This window comes from Equus asinus, chromosome 4, assembly GCF_041296235.1.
Source record: "Equus asinus isolate D_3611 breed Donkey chromosome 4, EquAss-T2T_v2, whole genome shotgun sequence".
Lineage (NCBI taxonomy): Eukaryota > Metazoa > Chordata > Mammalia > Perissodactyla > Equidae > Equus > Equus asinus.
Window position 1 is genome coordinate 46649625 of NC_091793.1, and position 18052 is coordinate 46667676.

An 18052-nucleotide genomic window follows, 5' to 3' on the forward strand; every position below is an offset into this window, starting at 1 on the left:
ATATTGTATGTTTCATTAATGTTTGTATCTCTTAAGGTCCCATCATAATTAATATCAAATGAGTGAATGGATGAAAATATGAACAGAAGAGATTCTGTGTAAGACAAATTTACAGGGAGGGTATACAATCGTGTATGTAATTCTATAGGTAATAAAATAAGGGATATACTTTAGTCAGAGTGGAAAAAGGGAAAGAGAAAGGAAAGAAGGAAAGAAAGAAGAAAAAGAGTCACAAAGTTTTAATTCCTAATGAACAGAGTATACATTATGCATTGGAGCATATCTGAGATTGTTACTGAACTGAAATGGGTTTGCTTCCTGGATAGTTAAAATCAGACTCTCCACCAGAAATAGTTGTCACACAAAGTAGAGTTTATTTGCAGCAAATAGGAGACCATGTGGAATCATTTCCGAAGTTGTGGCTCCTTGAACAAAGGGAAGTAGGTCCTTTTATTTTGGGTGAGGAATGAATATTTGAAAGGAGAGTTTTACTATAACAGGTAGAGGTGAATATTAGCAGGCGCAGGCACAGTCTGAAAACATGCTCTCACATACATCATGTGTCATGCTAGTAAGACCTTGGCTCCTCTTAGGGCTGAGATTTTAGGATAAAGATGAAATGAAGGGCATCTTTTGGCCATCTCTGGGCCACCTGCACAAGTGCTGGCCTTGCAGTGGGACCTCATCTGGTTCAGGCCAGTTGAGACTGGTATCTCTTCCCAGCATAGCTCTGAAAAACAACCCTGAGAGAGTGTTAATCACCTTTAAACTTTCTTCGAGCTGCTTAAGGCATACACATGTGACAAGATCCAAGTAGATTTTTGCAAGAAAGAAGTTAGCGTGTGTACTTTACAGTTCTCACACTTCTGAAAGTATTAATCTCTGGAAGGCCAAGGACAATTGTATGTTTTATATCCTGCAGAAAGAGTTTCCATCATAAAAATTAATAAGAAAGGGTCTTCAGTATTTATAATATTTTTCCCCATTAAATTTTATCATTTTTCAACTTAAAACTTTACAGGTACCTACAGAATATTGGACATACAGATTCAAGATCCATAAGACTTTATTGCCTTGAATCAAGGATTTATTTGATATCCTCTTCCATCTTTTCTTCGTGTCAACTAACATTTTAAGGAAGACAATATATTTCCCACAAGGGAATTTTTAAAAATAATACTACCCACACTTTCCAATGCCTAAGAATAGCAAAGTGGTAAAAAGAGAATTAGATGATGAGGTTATTGAGTCTGTCAAAGACCTTCTTTCCAATGAAGACTCAGCTGACGATGCTTTTAAGAAGAGTGAACTAATTGTTGATGTCCAAGAAGAGAAAGATACAGATGTTGAAGAAGGATCTGAAGTTGAAGATGAAAGACCAGCTTGGAACAATAAGCTTCAGTACATCCTGGCTCAAGTTGGATTTTCTGTAGGTTTAGGGAATGTGTGGCGATTCCCATACCTATGTCAGAAGAATGGGGGTGGTAAGTTTTTGTTTTTGTGTTTTTTTTTTAAATAATATGTTGCTGAGTAAATGGCAAGTGATTATCTCAAATGGCCCCTGTAGTTGCTGCAGTCTTGTTATTTTAGAAACTATGAATTCCATTGTAAGGCTGGGCAGACTTCTTTGTTGGAAGTGAGCTCAGCTCTGTTTTCAGATTAGGTTTCCATAGGAGCAGATGGCTTGCTGTGAATACTCAAGGGTTGCTGAAGGGTAACAAACTCTCAGGTTTTTTGTGTGGATGCTGTTAAACATCTCTAAAGTACTGACTTTTCTAGCAAACATTGCATCCCTTGTGCCTATTAGTTATTCTCTTTGGAGAAAAACCTAGTTTCTGATATAAGACAATATTGGTGAAGGAAGACAGACTTTCTCTCCACAACTTATTAACTCTGAATTTTAAGTTGTTTCTCTCTTCAAAAAAGCAGAAATTACATATAATTTAGAATGATTATAGTCTTCAAGTGCTGACCAGAAGTTTGTAGATCCCACTCAAAGGGACTTCACCAGATAATTAGTATAATACCAGACATTCTTCATCCTTAGCTATCATAGGTATTTGGTTCCTAATTCTATAGGATTTGGGGACAATGTTTCATTTCAAAGAAAACTTTCAAGAAATTAGCATTCGTAATTTTAAACAAAAATATTTGCATCAACACGATATTCTAGATTTTTGTATTTATGTATAATTACCAAGAGTTCCATAGCAAAAATTGAGTCAAGAAAAAAATTAACTAACATTTGAGTTGAAGCTTTATTATCGCTATACATGGAAGGTGTTAAAATAAGTGTGGTTAAAAACTACATATTCTTTGAGCTGCATTTCAGCACACAAAGGATAGAAACATTATTTTGGTATTTGATTACGGTCTGTGATAGTTTTGTTGACTGGACAAAAATATGGTTTTATTTTTGATATAGTTGTAACCTACAAATTAAATGAAATAATATAACCATTCACATGTGAAATTTCTTCTTATCCACTAAGAGATAAAAAGCTAAGGTGTTATGGTGACAAAATATGTTTAAGATCTTGCTTAGTCAATTCAACCAGGCACAAAATGACAGGTTTGGAAGAAGTAGCTTGTTTGACAAATCTGCCTGAGAAGTAAGGATCAGTACGTGAAGTCGGTGATGCACTATACATTACTCCGCTGAAATTGTAAGCTCCTTAGCTAGCCGTTAACATCACATCACATATGAATTATTTATCAAATCAGCTATAAGCGGCAATGTACTATCTGCTTTTTGTTTTTCACATATCATTCCATTTGCCAAGACTGGCAGAAGATGAATTCTGATTTTCAGGCCTTTTCCCTATGAGCCTTACTGGCCATACTTTTAAGGAAGAAGACCGTCTTGGCTGAAAATCAGGTTGCCTTCCATTTAATATAATTTTTGGCTTGATGGAGGGCTTTAAAGGATTTCATCTTTAGTAATTAGTTATTAACAAAAATTGCTCCTCCTTCATTTCATTTGTAAAAAGAGTCAAAAGGCTCTTCCTAGTATTGTTTCCTCCCTTCTAATACCAGAGATTGACATTATAAAATATCAGTGGACTTTATCGTTTCAAGATGGCTGTGAGAGTCAAAAAGGTTGTACTCAACATGCAATATAGCACTGAGCCTTCTAGGTGATTGAGTACTGTCTTCTGGCTGTTTAGTGAAATAGTCTCAGGCTACCTAAATCGTATTCATTCATCATTTGAGGCACTTTATGAATAATAGAACTAAAAAGTAATAGACCTAGCGTAAGTTGAGTTGTCTGAAGATATTATATTTAAAGCACAATGGTTAAACTTAATGCGTGATATAATATAGAAGCTACCAGCTCAAATTTTGAAGCCATTGCGACTATGAAGCCTGGCACTAGCCATGTGACCTTTCACAAGTTTACTTCTTGGGCTTAGTTCCCACACCTGTAAAATGAAGATAATAATGGTACTTACTGCATTGGATTCTCGTAAGAAGTATATGAGTAACTACTTGTAACATGCTTAGAAATGTGCCTGGCAAATAGTAAATGCTCAGTTATATGATAGCTACGTCTATTTTTAATATGGGGGGCTAATGTTAGAGTAGTTAAGTTAGAAGGAAAGGCTAAGTATCGAATAGTATGTTATGTGCACATAATTAAGGAAAGATTCCCAATGAGTCCAGTCTTAATTCATTCTCTCTTTTTTTTCTAGTCGTTCACACATATGTACCCATTCACACTCTAGCATTTGATGCAGGTGTTACAATGAACTTTTGGTCCTTTGGAAAACATTTTTAGATCATTAGTGCCTGAAGTTTGCTGATGATTTTGGAATTAGAATTTTGATAATTCTGTTTTATGAGCTCATGCATCCATACTTACATTACATATCCCTTTCTAGAATCAACTCAAGTCAGAAAGACTGCAAATCAGCCATGAGAAAGTAGAGATTTCTTGCTCTCGTTTATTTTTATGGAAAATGAAGCTCTTTTACTCTTTCAATAAAATGAAGCAAATTATTCACTGGTGTCCTTACTTTTATCGTCATTTTTTTTTTTATCAGAAACTCTTTGTAGCAGTCAAATTCAGGTTTCAAATACTAGTCAGTTTAAAGTACTGAAATTGCATTTTCTTTAAAGTTTATATATACATATATAATTTATATATAATATGTTATTAGGTCTTATAATTATACTATATAAAAGTTCAAATATCATCTTTCATGAGATAATCAGAATTAGTGTCTTCTCTACTGTGACTGTTGAAAATATAATCTATTTTACTGTGACTGTTGAAAATATAATCTATTTTCTTTGCTCTTGTCTCTGTAGGTGCATATCTTTTGCCATATTTAATACTGCTTCTGGTAATAGGTATTCCCCTTTTTTTTCTGGAACTTTCTGTGGGCCAAAGAATTCGGCGAGGAAGCATTGGTGTATGGAATTACATAAGCCCTAAACTGGGCGGGATTGGATTTGCAAGTTGTGTAGTAAGTTTCTTGGTATGGTATATGCCATATAATTTTTACAGGGTTTGTAGTTATATAGTTTGTATTTACATGAAACTTTTGAGTGTGTATTTCCACTCTTTTAATCATATGTTAAAAAAAACACTACTGCAGCTTGCACTAAAACACAAAACAAGCTGTAAATAATATAGTTCAATCTTGCTAATGCATGTAAGGCCGATGAGGCATCTTTTTAGAAAAGATGACATGTTTCAAATAAAAATAAAATGAGGAGGATATTCAAATGTTAAATGGGGTTTTATGCATTTCATCGCATTGTTTCAAAAGAAGGGGCGTGAGCGGTTCGCTGTAATCGCATGCTTTTATTTTGCAGGTGTGCTTTTTCGTGGCTCTCTACTACAACGTCATCATCGGCTGGAGTTTGTTTTATTTTTCTCAGTCCTTTCAGCAACCTCTACCTTGGGATCAGTGTCCTTTGGTGAAAAATGCTTCACACACTTGTAAGACATGTACAGCGTAATGTTTTTGTGTTTAAAGATCATAAAGTTGGTAAAGGCATGAGCTTTCAAGACTTTTTCTTTTTAAAATAATGTGGGAAAATCTTTCAAAATTATTTCCTCACATTTAGGATTGGCATACTCAGAAAGATAGACCTTTGGCACCATCTAATTTTACTGGCTCTCCCCACGGTATTTTATTGTGCCCCATGACATTAGGGTAAAATATTATAGGCCTTCAGTTGTTAATTGGACTATCTTTTATTTTCTACACCTTTCTTGATGCCTTACATTTTCACTAAAATAAAATGAGGACAAAAAGAAGAATTTGGATTGAAATAATTGTTTTTATGTCTTCAATTCTGTTGTTTCACATTCCATCATTTATTTTTATATCCTAGAATATAAATGAAGAACAATTCCCTATCATAGTGTTGTCCAGTAAACACAGAATGCAACTCACATATGTAGTCTGAAACTTTCTGATAGCCACATTTTTTTTTTAAAGATTGGCACTTGAGCTAACAACTATTGCCAATCTTTTTTTTTTTTTTCCTGCTTTTTCTCGCCAAATTCCCCCAGAACACAGTTGTATATATTTTAGCTGTGGGTTCTTCTAGTTGTGGCATGTGGGATGCTGCCTCAGCGTGGTCTAACTGGTGTCGTGTCCGCGCCCAGGATCCGAACAGTGAAACCCTGGGCCGCTGAAGCAGAGTGTGCAAACTTAACCACTCGGCCATGGGGACAATCCCTCTGGTAGCCACATGTTAAAAAAGTAAAAAGAAACAGATGAAATATTTTCTTTAATCCAATATATCCAAAATATTAACATTTCAACATATAATTAATATTACAAATATTAATGTAATAATCTGCTTTATTTTTCTTGTATTAAGTCTCCAAAATCCCCCTTGTATTTTATATTTACAGCCCATGTCACTTTAGACTAGCTCCATATGGCTAGCAGGTAGCGTATTTGACAGCTCTGCCCCAGGAAGTTGATCAGATAATTTTGGGGGTAGAAGGGGCTATAAAACTGATATGTCTTAATTACTTTAATAAAAAGCTAACATATTCCTATTTTAGAAATGTGTAAAAGGAAATATCAAAGAGGATATGTGTCTATGGATTTTCCACATTTTTGCACAGTTGAGTTTTTATTGTGAATTTAAATGCTTCTGTAGAATAAGTAGTACTTTCCTAGGAAATGTTAAGTGTTGATTTACAGGTTTACTGGAAGAAAAATTGTCTTGTTGGTGTCTTAATATCTCATTGTCTCTTTGTGTCTGAAATGATCGTGTTACCCTTCTTTCTACAGTTGTAGAGCCAGAATGTGAAAAAAGTTCTGCCACCACATATTACTGGTACAGAGAAGCACTGAATATTTCCAATTCCATTTCTGAAAGTGGGGGCTTAAACTGGAAGATGACCATCTGCTTGCTGGCTGCCTGGGTCGTGGTTTGCTTGGCTATGATCAAAGGCATTCAGTCTTCTGGAAAAGTTAGTATGTTAGAGCTCTGATTCTGCTAATCACCATGATTCCTGGGTTCTACGCCCGCCTCAAGCTCTGTTACGAAGCTCTGTGGGCAAACTGCAAGTAGTACTTCATTTTAGGTAGTTAATTAAAGATTGGTTAAAAGTGGTGCTTTTTCAAATGTGTTTAAATTAAAAAAAGGGCATAAATAAAGATGTAAGTGTTTTATAGTGAAATCTAAGTCCTTTAGAATCTTTCCTTATTTCATCAAGATCTTCTGTGAAATGTTTTGTCAGGACCTGAAAGTCCTTTCTTTTTGCTTGTATTCAGTTGACCTTAATGTTTTAGTTTTCTCATTACCTGCTAATTCCAATCACGGAAATTGGGGAAAGTGGCAGGATGAAGAATTCGTTCATTTTTTTGGTGTTGTATCATTTATTTTTCTCTACTATGGGTTTTCTAAGGAATAGTTGCATAAAAGCTTTTAAAATAGTCTAGTGTGGAGGGCTTCTTAAAATATCTGAACATCATTAGGTAGTTATGATAATCTCAACAAGGAGCTCAGAGTAATGTAGAAGATTAAAGGGCATGCCTGCCAGGGCACATGGAACATTTTAAAAGGCTGTGGTTGAAAAAGACATTAAGTGAATTCTAGATACCTCGAGTTCTTTTTTTTAAAGATGCATTATGAAAGTAATTGCTGTTCACCATTTTGCTTTTATATTACATTTTCTTTTCATTATTACTATCATTGCTTTAAAGCTCTCTACATCTTTTGGCTGGACCATAGCAAGAATTTATTGTGGGTGCTGCTTCTCTCTACCCCTCAGCAGTCCATCTCTACCATTTTTTCTTTCCAAAGCATAGATCTGATCATGTATCTTTCCAGGCTAATATTTTACCAGTCAGCATCATGTGCTAGTAGGAGTGGGACCAGTAGTAGTAGTAGTAGTAGTAGGTAGTAGTGGTAGGTAGTAGTGGTAGTAAATGATATGGTGAAGATGATTTTCACAATGATCAGAGCAAGAACACTAACAGAGATCAATATTTCTTCTATGTTTATTTTGCTCTAGGCCCTGTGGTAATTGCTTTATATGCTTTATCCCTTTTAATTCTAAAGAAATTCTAAGAAGTAATTGCTACTCTCGGGCCTATTTTAAAGGTAAAAAAACAAATTTGAGAAATGACGTAACTTGCCCGAAGTGTCATAGCTAGTAAGTGCTGGTACCTGGCGTCAAACCTGACAGGTCCGTCTAAATCTAGAGCCCGTGTTATTTAATTGTAGCACTGTAATGTCTCTCACTGTCTTATTTTTTTCCCATCAGATAGTGGACTCTTAGGGCAGAAGTCTGTCTAATTCATCTTTGCTTCCTGTTACTTCATTGAATTCAAAATGTTTAATGATATTTTTAATTTGTAAGCCATAGCTGATTTTATATTAACCTTCCTGCTGGAACTCCTATACCATTTTTCCTTTGAAGAAATGAACGTGGTGGATAACACATCTGAATCTTTCAGTCTTTTCTGAATGTTAATGTACTGTGTGATTAAATTCAATTAATTTGTTCAATTGGACGTGTCTTCTGCTATATCAGAGAGACATTGCAGTCAGGTTATAAATAAAGGAATAGATTCTTAAGCCAAATCTAACCATATTTACAAGCATGCTAAGAAAATGTCATTTGGTAGAAAGGGTACCAACTGTGGTCAGCCAGAGAAGTCCAAAACTCCCCGTGCTCCATTGTTACTGCCACATTTTGTTTCTTCTTAGTCTGAGTATGTGTCTTATCATTTAAAGAAATATTCATCCTTTTCTTATCACAGGATTTGGGATATTTTTCTAATGTCATGTAATATAACTTTATCTTACAAAATGTAATACAATGTGTTAGTACGTACAGTTTATTATTTCTATAAGAAGGCTTCAGGGAGAATGGCTTTTGGTCAGAATTTGAAGGAAGAATTCAGTAGGTGTGGATGGGGAGAAAGCTGTAAGTAATGTGAGCAAAGGGATGGAAATCTAAATTGTCACAGTCTCTTTGTCTGAAACAATGATCTAAATATAAGAAGAAGAAATTTGTTAGGATTGAATGGAAAGCTCTATGTTTGTCTTCCAAAGCAGCCTCCAAATGAACAATCACACAAGTAGAGAATAGAGAACCATGGTTTAAGGGTAGTATATGAAAAAAATGACTTAGATTAGAGGATGTAGTAGCTAAAAGAAGAGTATGAGTCAGCTTGTGATATGTGTGGCCAAACATACAAACATACACACAGACACACACACCACACAAAATGCTAATTAGAAACTGCGTGAATTAAAAGAGGAGTCTGACAGTGTCATTCTCCTTGGGCCAGGTAGACACACCTCACTGGACTGTGCCTGCAGTACTGGAGTTCTCTGAAATCTTTACTTCCTCCTTTATTATGGAGAAGAGAAATCTCAGCCCTGTGATCACAATCTTCAAATAGTTGAATCAAAAGAAGAATCAGGCTTGGGGGCTGGCCCCGTGGGCGAGTGGTTGAGTTCGCGCGCTCTGCTCCAGGCGGCCCAGTGTTTCGTTGGTTCGAATCCTGGGTGCGGACGTGGTGCTGCTCATTGGGCCATGCTGAGGCGGCATCCCACGTGCCACAACTAGAGGGACCCACAACGAAGAATATACAACTACGTACCGGGGGGCTTTGGGGAGAAAAAGGAAAAAAATAAAATCTTAAAAAAAAAAAAAGAAGAAGAATCAGGCTCATTCTGTGTGGCCACAGAGAGCAGAACTATGATCCAATATTGGGGATTATGGAGATTGGCAGAGTGGTGGTACATCTTCAAAGAAAGGAAGACCTTTCAGCCATGAGGCCTGGTACCTTAGTTGTCCCAGTGCAGCATCACTGGAGGTGTCAGAGGTTGCATGTCCCTTTGTTACAGCCTCTATTAAGGGGATGCCTGCCCCAAAAAAGCAGGATAGAAAGGAGAAGCTCTAAGCTTTCTTCTGACCCTAAGGTAATATTTTCTACTAGTACTGCTTTGCCATAGTTACTACTACTGTTCTAAGTTCTTTTCTTTGCCTACATTAGCTTGTTTAATCTTTGTGTCAGCCAGATGATTTGTGTTTTTATCCCCATTTTACTACAAGGTTAAGAAGCTTAGATACAATAAAGAATTGGCCAGAATTAAACAACTGATAAGTGGCAGAGCTAGAACTAGGCTCTGAAGTCCTCAAAGAGAAGGTGTGTTTATAGTAAACATTTTAATATGTAAAAAGAAATAACTCACTGATTTCATGTTTTCTGTTCTTCAGTACTTGAGTAGAATAAAAATGTTTTTATACAACATTTTGATTGATAAACTAATCTCTTACTGCATGTACTTGCTGTGAAGGCATTTCAGCTGTCGAGACCCAGGAGTCTTAAAATCAGACAAAGAAACATATTTCATTGTGTTGTTTCCCAGTTCTTAAAAATGTGTACTTCTTGGACAATGTAAGGATCATTCATCTGTTCATTTAACACATATTTCGTCTGGAGATACAGCAATGAACCAGGCAGGCAAAATGCCTGTCCTCATGGAATGTCATTCTAGTGGCAGAGGCAGACAATAAAATTGGCAAAATAATTTCAGGTAGTGATGCATAACATAAAGTACGGTAAGGAGAATGTGTAACAATTTGCATGTAGTTAGGTAGAATTTAGCCTATTTTTAATAATATTGTGCAGCTGACTGTGTTGGTATAATAAGATCAGACTCATTTGATTAAATGTAAAGAATTTGTGTTTAAAAACACAATACGGGTGTGTCTGTAAAAGTGCTGACTTAAGATACATCTTTCAATTTCATAATTTAATAATTAAATATTTTGCCCTTTTACCTGCTCACAGAACAAGAAAATTCAGACATGACCTACTTAACCCTACTGGAATGTTTAAAATCTTGACTGTTATTTTTCTCTTTGTTATAATGAACGTGAAATTTTCCTGTTCTCTTTTAGGAAGCTATGCTAGAGTCTTGTATCACTGAATCCAGATCAATATCTTTCAGAACTCAAAACGTGTTAAATTAATAAATGAAAATTGAAATGAGTCCAGTCGTATATCAGTATATGATTTAAAAAGTACTGCAGAATAAAGATAAGTTGATTTTTTTTTTAGGGAATGTATGCAGAAAGGACAATTTAACTTCCTATAAATTCTCTCTTAATGTACAATATTTTTGAGTATCTACTATATGTCAGGTGCTGATGGATATGCAAAGATGAACAGGCCACAGTTTTGTCCTCATGGAACCCATAATTTAATCGGTGGACAGATAATTAGCAGAATAAGTGCGGTAGTAGAGGCACATAAAGTGCATGATAGCAGAGGCAGCCACTGAAATTCACATGGGTTTGGGGGAAAGCTTCACAGAGGAGGTAGCTTTTGGGCTAGAGTTTGATGTTTGAAGCAGTTCACCAGAAAGTTCAGAGAGAGAACACTGGATGTGCAAAGCCCAACGACTGCTGAGTACCCCTGTGTGACTTTTACATACAATCTGTGCAGCTCTTCGGAGATGAAACTTGAAATGCGAGTGAATAGCAGATCCTGAAGGATCTGTGGACACTGGTCACAGCGGCTGTTACCTGATAAATGGTGTGGGATATCGGAGGGTGTTTGGCAGTTCATTGATACCATCAGCTCTTTGGTTTGGAAAGTAATGTGGATGGTGGATTTCAGGGATGAAGGGGAGAGCTGGCAGGGAGAATCTGGAGGCCAGGTGAGCAGGGACCTGTCATAAAAGTGGAAGGTCACACGTCATTGAGGATGGAAACGAAGGGACAGACGTCAGATTTCTGTGATGGAATCACTTGGTCTTGTTGACCAGTTGGTTATGGCACGTGGGAAAGAGGGACTTATTAAGGGTGTGTTTGGAGTTGTTGAGCCTGGATAAATACAAGTCCAGAAAGAATCAGTTCTTCCCTTAGTCTCTAATTTGCAACTATATTTAAAACATACTGAGTAAATTTATTGGAAAAATTCTATCGACCTTTCCAGCCTAGTTCAGTGTGTAGCCTTCATTTTCAGTTTTAAATAAATGGGATTAATGGAGTCATTTAAGTCACGTATAAGGCAGCAAATTGGAGTTCTGTTTAAAAAAACAAAAAGATAAGGTGCTGTGCAGAAGCGAATCCATGCCTCTGGCTAGCCTCAAGATTTGTGAAGAAGAATCGTAAAAGGGATAGCTTTAATTCAGGTGAGATCAGGCTACTTAACTAGATACATAGTAAGCTAACAAATTTAAAGAATGCTAAAAGTAGGCAAGAAGAATGAACAAAAAAGTACTGTGAAGGCACTCTGATAAAAAGAAATGTGGGTGAATGGAAGTAATCAAGGAATTAAACCAGGTTGAAATGATTGAAAAATTAAGTTCTATTATAACTGAATAAAATGATTATTTTTATTTTTATATGGATTCCTAAGTATGTTGAGATTTTATTTGTAATATTAATTTTTTTCTTAGGGTGTTCCACATGTGTTTAAATCTAAGTGGATAGAACTATAGAAGAAAAGCAGATTATGATGTCGACTTACATTGTTTGTTTATAGTGCTTATTGAGTTCAATCTCTCTTACATGCCCTGAGCCATCCTCTGCTATGACAATTTTTCCTCCATTCTTCCCACCCTCCATTCCTCCCTTCCCCAAACACATATCATATGCCCACTATGTACCAGCACCTGTGTTATGTGTTTGGGATATGGTAGCCAATAGAAGGGAAAAGGCCCTAGCCCTTGCTAAGCTTGTATTGCAGTAGGGGAGACTGGTGGTGGTCTAGTGGTTAAGATTTGGTGCTCTCACTGGGTTGGTTTCCTGGTCAGGGAACCACACCGTCCCTCTGGTGGTTGTCATACTGTGGCGGCTGCATGTCACTGTGATGCTGAAAGCTATGCTACTGGTATTTCAAATACCAGCAGGGTCACTCATGGTGGACAGATTTCAGCAGAGCTTCTAGACTAAGGCAGACTAGGAAGAAGGACCTAGCCATCCCCTTCCGAAAAAATTGGTCATGAAAACCCTGTGAATAACCGCGGAGCGCTGTCTGATACAGTGCTAGAAGGGGAGAGGATGGCGCAAAAAGACTGGGGAGGGTTCTGCTCTGCTCTACGCAGGCTTCCTAGGAGTCAGAATTGACTGGATGGCACTAACAACAAAGGGGAGACTGGAAATTAGTAAGTAAATGTATAAATAACATAATTTTGACAGTGCTGAGTCCCGTCAAAAAAACCAAAACAAGATAATATGGAGGGTTCATAGAGCACAGGGGAGGGCAGATGGGGGATATCGGATGGAAAAAAGTGTAGCCTTATTTTGGGTGGTCTGGGAAGATTTCCTGGAGAAGGTGAAGATGAGATGTAAATGACAGAGAGAAGCGAGTCATGCTCAGAGGAGGGAGACGAGCGCCTCAGACTGAGGGCCCAACCCTGCTCTGGCCCTGAAGCTGAAGAGCTTGGTCTGCCCACAGCCAGCAGGGGCCTGCTGGGCCAGAGCTCAGCCCGGGGAAGAGTGCTGGGGCAGGCAGGTAGGGCTCCAGCGTAAGGCTTTGCAGGTGAGAAGGAGGAATTCAAGTTTTGTTCCAAGTGTTTTAGAAATCCCTGGAGTGTGTTAAGCAGGGAATGAGATAACCCAAGTTATCTCTGGTTAACCTGGAAACCAGTTAGGAGAATGTTACAAATAGTGCACGACTACTTCTGGACGTTTGACTTTAGCCGCTGGATGGTTGGTGGGGCCATTTACTTAGAGATGGGTGGGGACTGCTTTAGGGGAAATTCAGAAGTTCCCTTGGGGACCTGAAAAGTCTTAGAGACCCACAGGGCTTCCACGTGGAGATGTCAAAATGTCTAGTTAGGACAATTCTTTTCCTATGATAAACATTTGCTTAACTTTAATGGTGAAAATGCTGAAGAAGAAAGTAAAACCTTTACGTGGTTAACTGTTGAGGTTCTGTAGGAGACAACATAGGGACCACTCTCTACTCCAGAAGCTTTACAGAATCTTAGTGGAACTTACGTTAATGGGAAAAAAAGCCTTTTCTTTTCCTTCTGCCTACAATAATGAAAGTAGAAATTTGTTAGGGAGTCAGTGACCACTCATTTCTCTTAAATATTGCTTATTTTATGAACTATAAGGAATTAGCACTATTTCAAGTTACTCTATATCTATGGACTATTTTAAAGGAGATTAAACCAGGAAGATTTCTTATTTTTCTGTATATCTCAAATAGGATCTTAAATAGGTTATGTTGAATCAAGACTAATAAGCCATTCTAGTAAGATGGCTATACAACTTATTGATAGTGTTATTAATCATACTATAAAAACAGTAACTGTCAAAGTACAGAACAGAACACATAATCTTAACTATAAAAAAGACTGTAGTTAGTGTATCTCACCTATTTTTATTTTTCTTTCTTTGCAGATCATGTATTTCAGTTCTCTGTTTCCATATGTCGTACTTCTCTGCTTCCTCATCAGAGCGCTCCTGTTAAACGGCTCAACTGAGGGCATCCGCCACATGTTCACCCCTAAGGTGTGTACTGTACTTCTGGTTAAGGTTTATTACCATGAAAGTATTCCGTTTATTGTTAAAATATTCCCATAGTTAGATTTAAGGGATAATTATTCTAACACATGTACATTAGACTTTTAAATTACAGCTGTTATGTTAACCAGCCTAGGAAAACTAGAGCCTTTGTATATCTATAATTATATCCATCCAGCTCCAATTTAAATTCCATTTTAGTTCTAGAGTAAGACTATCACTATTTAAGCTTCAAAAATTCCTCTTTTATAGTCAATTAATTTCTAATTTTTACACGGATAAATTCTAGAACTTTTCAATCTCTATTTACTCTTCTTCCTCCTCTATTTCAGGAGTTCTTAACATTTTTGTATCATGGACCCCTTTGATAAAACCAATAGTAGGATCTTCTTACCAGAAAAAATAATCAACATATTAATTTGCTTCGTGTTTCAGGAGGTTGACAGATCACTTAAAATCCATGGACTCAGGTTAAGAACCCTGCTATGCTCTAGATCCTGTCTCAGAAGAAATCAATGCTTTCTTGTTTTTTGTTTGTTTGTTTGGAGATTTTGTACCTTCTGGGAGAATATTTATAGTTCTGAGTTTGGGAAGTTCTGTAACTTTTGTAGATGCATATACATTTTAGGAAAATTCTTCATAGGCACATAAAAGCTCAGACCTTATGCTCTGCCATTCAGCTTAGAGCTGAACTCAACACTGGACCCATTGAACCCGATTCATCATTACTCGTGGACTTGTTATATTGATTTTACAGGAAATGAAAACAAGTTTTGAGCTATATATATATTTTGGTCACCAAAATGAAGTTGCACCTCACTATTAGTTTGCTAACACTATCATAGGCAGACACTGAGTTATAAAGATGCAATTTCAAAATTAGTTCAGAAATGAGAAGTTATCTGAATGTGCAGCCAGGTCATGTTGAGATTTGGGCAGAAGATATTAGCTTTCCTGGAATTCTTCGTCACACCGGCAGCTGCCTTGATCCTGTGTAAAAGAGGCTGTGTTCTTTAGGTGTCTGGTTCCAACTTGGTGTTCGTTCTTTAGCAACAAAATGCTGACATTGGTATCTGGTTTTCTTGAATAGTTCAAAAGTCCAACATTTAGAGTTGTTGGAACTCCTCAGTGGATAACTAGTTGAGGTTTATAAATTTCAGCTATATTGTAATTTAAATCAGCTTCAAATGGGCCATACTTAATGACCCAAAATATTTATATTTGTAATATTGAAAGAAAAGTTTTCTGAGTTTATTTATTTATTTATTTTTTGAGGAAGATTAGCCCTGAGCTAACTGCTGCCAATCCTCCTCTGTTTTTTTGCTGAGGAAGACTAGCCCTGAGCTAACATCCATGCCCATCTTCCTCTGCTTTATATGTGGGATGCGTACCACAGCATGGTGTGCCAAACGGTGCCATGTCCGCACCCGGGATCCAAACCGGCAAACCCCAAGCCAATCAAAGCGGAATGTGCGAACTTAACCGCTGTGCCACCGGGCCGGCCCCAAGTTTTCTGAGTTTAAAACAACTTGCTTTGATGTGAATTTCTGGAATGTTACCTGTTTCTAAGTTAGCAATTGCTTGTGACATAATTCTAAATATTTGGTTTAAATAGATATTTTAGAATTTACATACTTTGATATGACACTTTTACATGGCCCCGTATTTAAAACTGCACCGTTATTAATGTTTTAAACCTGTACTAGGTGACGAGGATTTTAGGCTGGTTAATTTTAAACCTGCAGATGAGAAGCAGGCTCCGAGGAGTGGAATTTGCTTGCCCTTTGTTGGGAAACATTTACATTTGTAAGGGAAACCTCTATCTGTAAAGATGCCTCCTCTCTGTGCCAGGAAGAAGGGGGATGGCCTTATCTCTAGAAACTCTTAATCAATGCCAAAGGCAAGAACTCAAGTTGTTTACTGTCTGGCAATCTCATGTAACTGACCCCCCCCCCCCCCAAATCCTCCTTTGTCATTAGCTGAAGATAATATTTAAGCGGTGATTTCTGCCATTTACTCAATCCGGTTTGATTCTTATCTAAAAGTTGTGGGACCGCCCAATGGCCGGACCCTACTGGCACTGATACCATTTTAACTTTTTTACATATTCTTTCCTTTGTCTTGTAAAGAGATAACTCACATACCTATGCCTTAAATTTAGCCTTACTCTCCACCCATGTTTGCAGCAGAGGCGGCAGCAGCAGCAGCAGCTCCCCATGCCAGCAGCAGCTCTGACTGCCCATGGGTCCTGTCCCCATGTCAGCAGCAGCATGCAGGCACCAGCTCTGCCTACCCATGGGTCCTGTCCCCATGCTATTCCACACTATTCTCTAAATAAAAGAGCACTACTGCCAGATCTTGAGAGTCCAAGAAATCTTTCTTTCGACTCCTCAGCTCACTGACCCCACATCACTAGGGATCACTATTAGTATAGTTCAGCTCGCTTTTTTTTTTGACTGTTGATAAGATTTTGTGTCACTGTAGGATGTGAGAGTTAATACAGTAATGATAAGAAGTTGTCAATTGCTTTTTAGTTTACATTGTTTATGTAAGACAGAGGAAGTACCTAAGCACTTGAAATATTCCCCAAACAGTAAATGGAGATTTTGTTCCTGAATTGGGAGTTAGCTGACGAATGTCTTTGGTAAATAGGTGTTGCCTGCCATCTAGTGGGTACAGTAGAGAAAGACAGCTGAGTGTTTTGTAGTAGATCAGTATTAACCACAGAATGGTAATGTAGCAATGGTCAATAAACAGTATGCATATCTTAGTTATTTGTAAGTTATAAATATAATCATGATTATGTTCCATGAGAATATTTAATATATTTTAATAATAATCACTAAAATTCGTTGAACAAGAAAGCCTAATATTTGAGAGAGGATGCATTTTGGAATTAACTTGTGTTCATATTTCAGCTCCACCCCAGAACTTCTGTAACCTCAGTCAGGTTACTTAACCTTTCTAAAATTCACATAACAGTAGCAACAATTTCACAGATTGTAGTGAAGATTAAATTAGATAATCCATATAAAATGCTTATCAGTGTGCCTACAACTTTGATCCATACATGTTAGCAATTCCCGAGCACTTGGAGCGTGGTAGGCGACGTGGTAAGTGGTCCATGTCTTGTCACTCCCATCTTGCAAGTGGGGCCGCTTATCCCAGGCTGCACTGCTTTTAGGTTATTAAATGGCAGAACCAGGATCTGAAACTTGCTGTGGAACTCATTCCTTACTGTATTTGACATAGCTCCCAATAAAGGCAATTTCATTGTAATAGTAAAAAAGAGATAAAATACCAATTTAAACACTCCTGTTACTGAAATCAAACTTGACTGTTTATTGAGGTCTGTGTCAGATATGGCTAATATTAATTGTCCCATTTAAAAGATTTGGTTGTATACAATACAGTGCTAATTGTCTAAGAAGTAAAGTAGAGCTACTTGAAACACGTGTTCAGCACAGATTCAGAACTTTAGAACTTTGGATCTGAAAGGGTCTTAGAAATGACATGGTTGAATTTCTTCAATTTTCAAAGAAAAGGCTTTCAGGAAACTATAGAATGAATGAATGATATATACATGAATATGCAAAGTACAAATAGTTCAACTCTACCAAGCTTACAATTATTATCTACTTTGACTATTATTTTTTTTTCTCTTAAGATTGGCACCTGGGCTAACAACTGTTGCCAATCTTTATTTATTTTTTTTTCTGCTTTATCTCCCCAAACCCCGCCTGTACACAGTTGTATATCTTAGTTGCAGGTCCTTCTAGTTGTGGGATGTGGGACGCCACCTCAACGTGCCCCGACGAGCGGCGCCATGTTCGTGCCCAGGATCCGAACCCTGGGCCGCCGCTGCGGAACACGCGAACTTAACCACTCGGCCACGGAGCCGGCCCCTACTTTGACTATTAGATTTCGCCAGAAAACACAAAACTTAAGATATTTGTTAAGCAACTATTTAACTTTTATTGATAATTGATTTATTTTGCTTTGGAAAGAAAAAGACATGGGAAATAATTGAAGATAGTTAATTTCTCTTTCAAATAATCCTTTGACGATTTG

General features: G+C 37.3%; 1 protein-coding gene across 4 annotated transcripts in view; it reads left to right on the top strand.

The window, feature by feature from the left end:
• The window catches only part of SLC6A15 (solute carrier family 6 member 15), a 51926-nt gene that overhangs the window by 20245 nt on the left and 13629 nt on the right, over positions 1–18052 (top strand). For all 4 annotated transcript variants that reach the window (XM_070507207.1, XM_070507206.1, XM_044747191.2 and 1 more), the window contains 5 exons: positions 1022–1484; positions 4312–4469; positions 4822–4948; positions 6264–6445; positions 13859–13969. In XM_070507207.1, the coding sequence (XP_070363308.1) occupies positions 1196–1484; positions 4312–4469; positions 4822–4948; positions 6264–6445; positions 13859–13969 (867 nt within the window). In that variant the 5' untranslated portion in view covers positions 1022–1195. The remainder of the gene's footprint in view (positions 1–1021; positions 1485–4311; positions 4470–4821; positions 4949–6263; positions 6446–13858; positions 13970–18052) is intronic.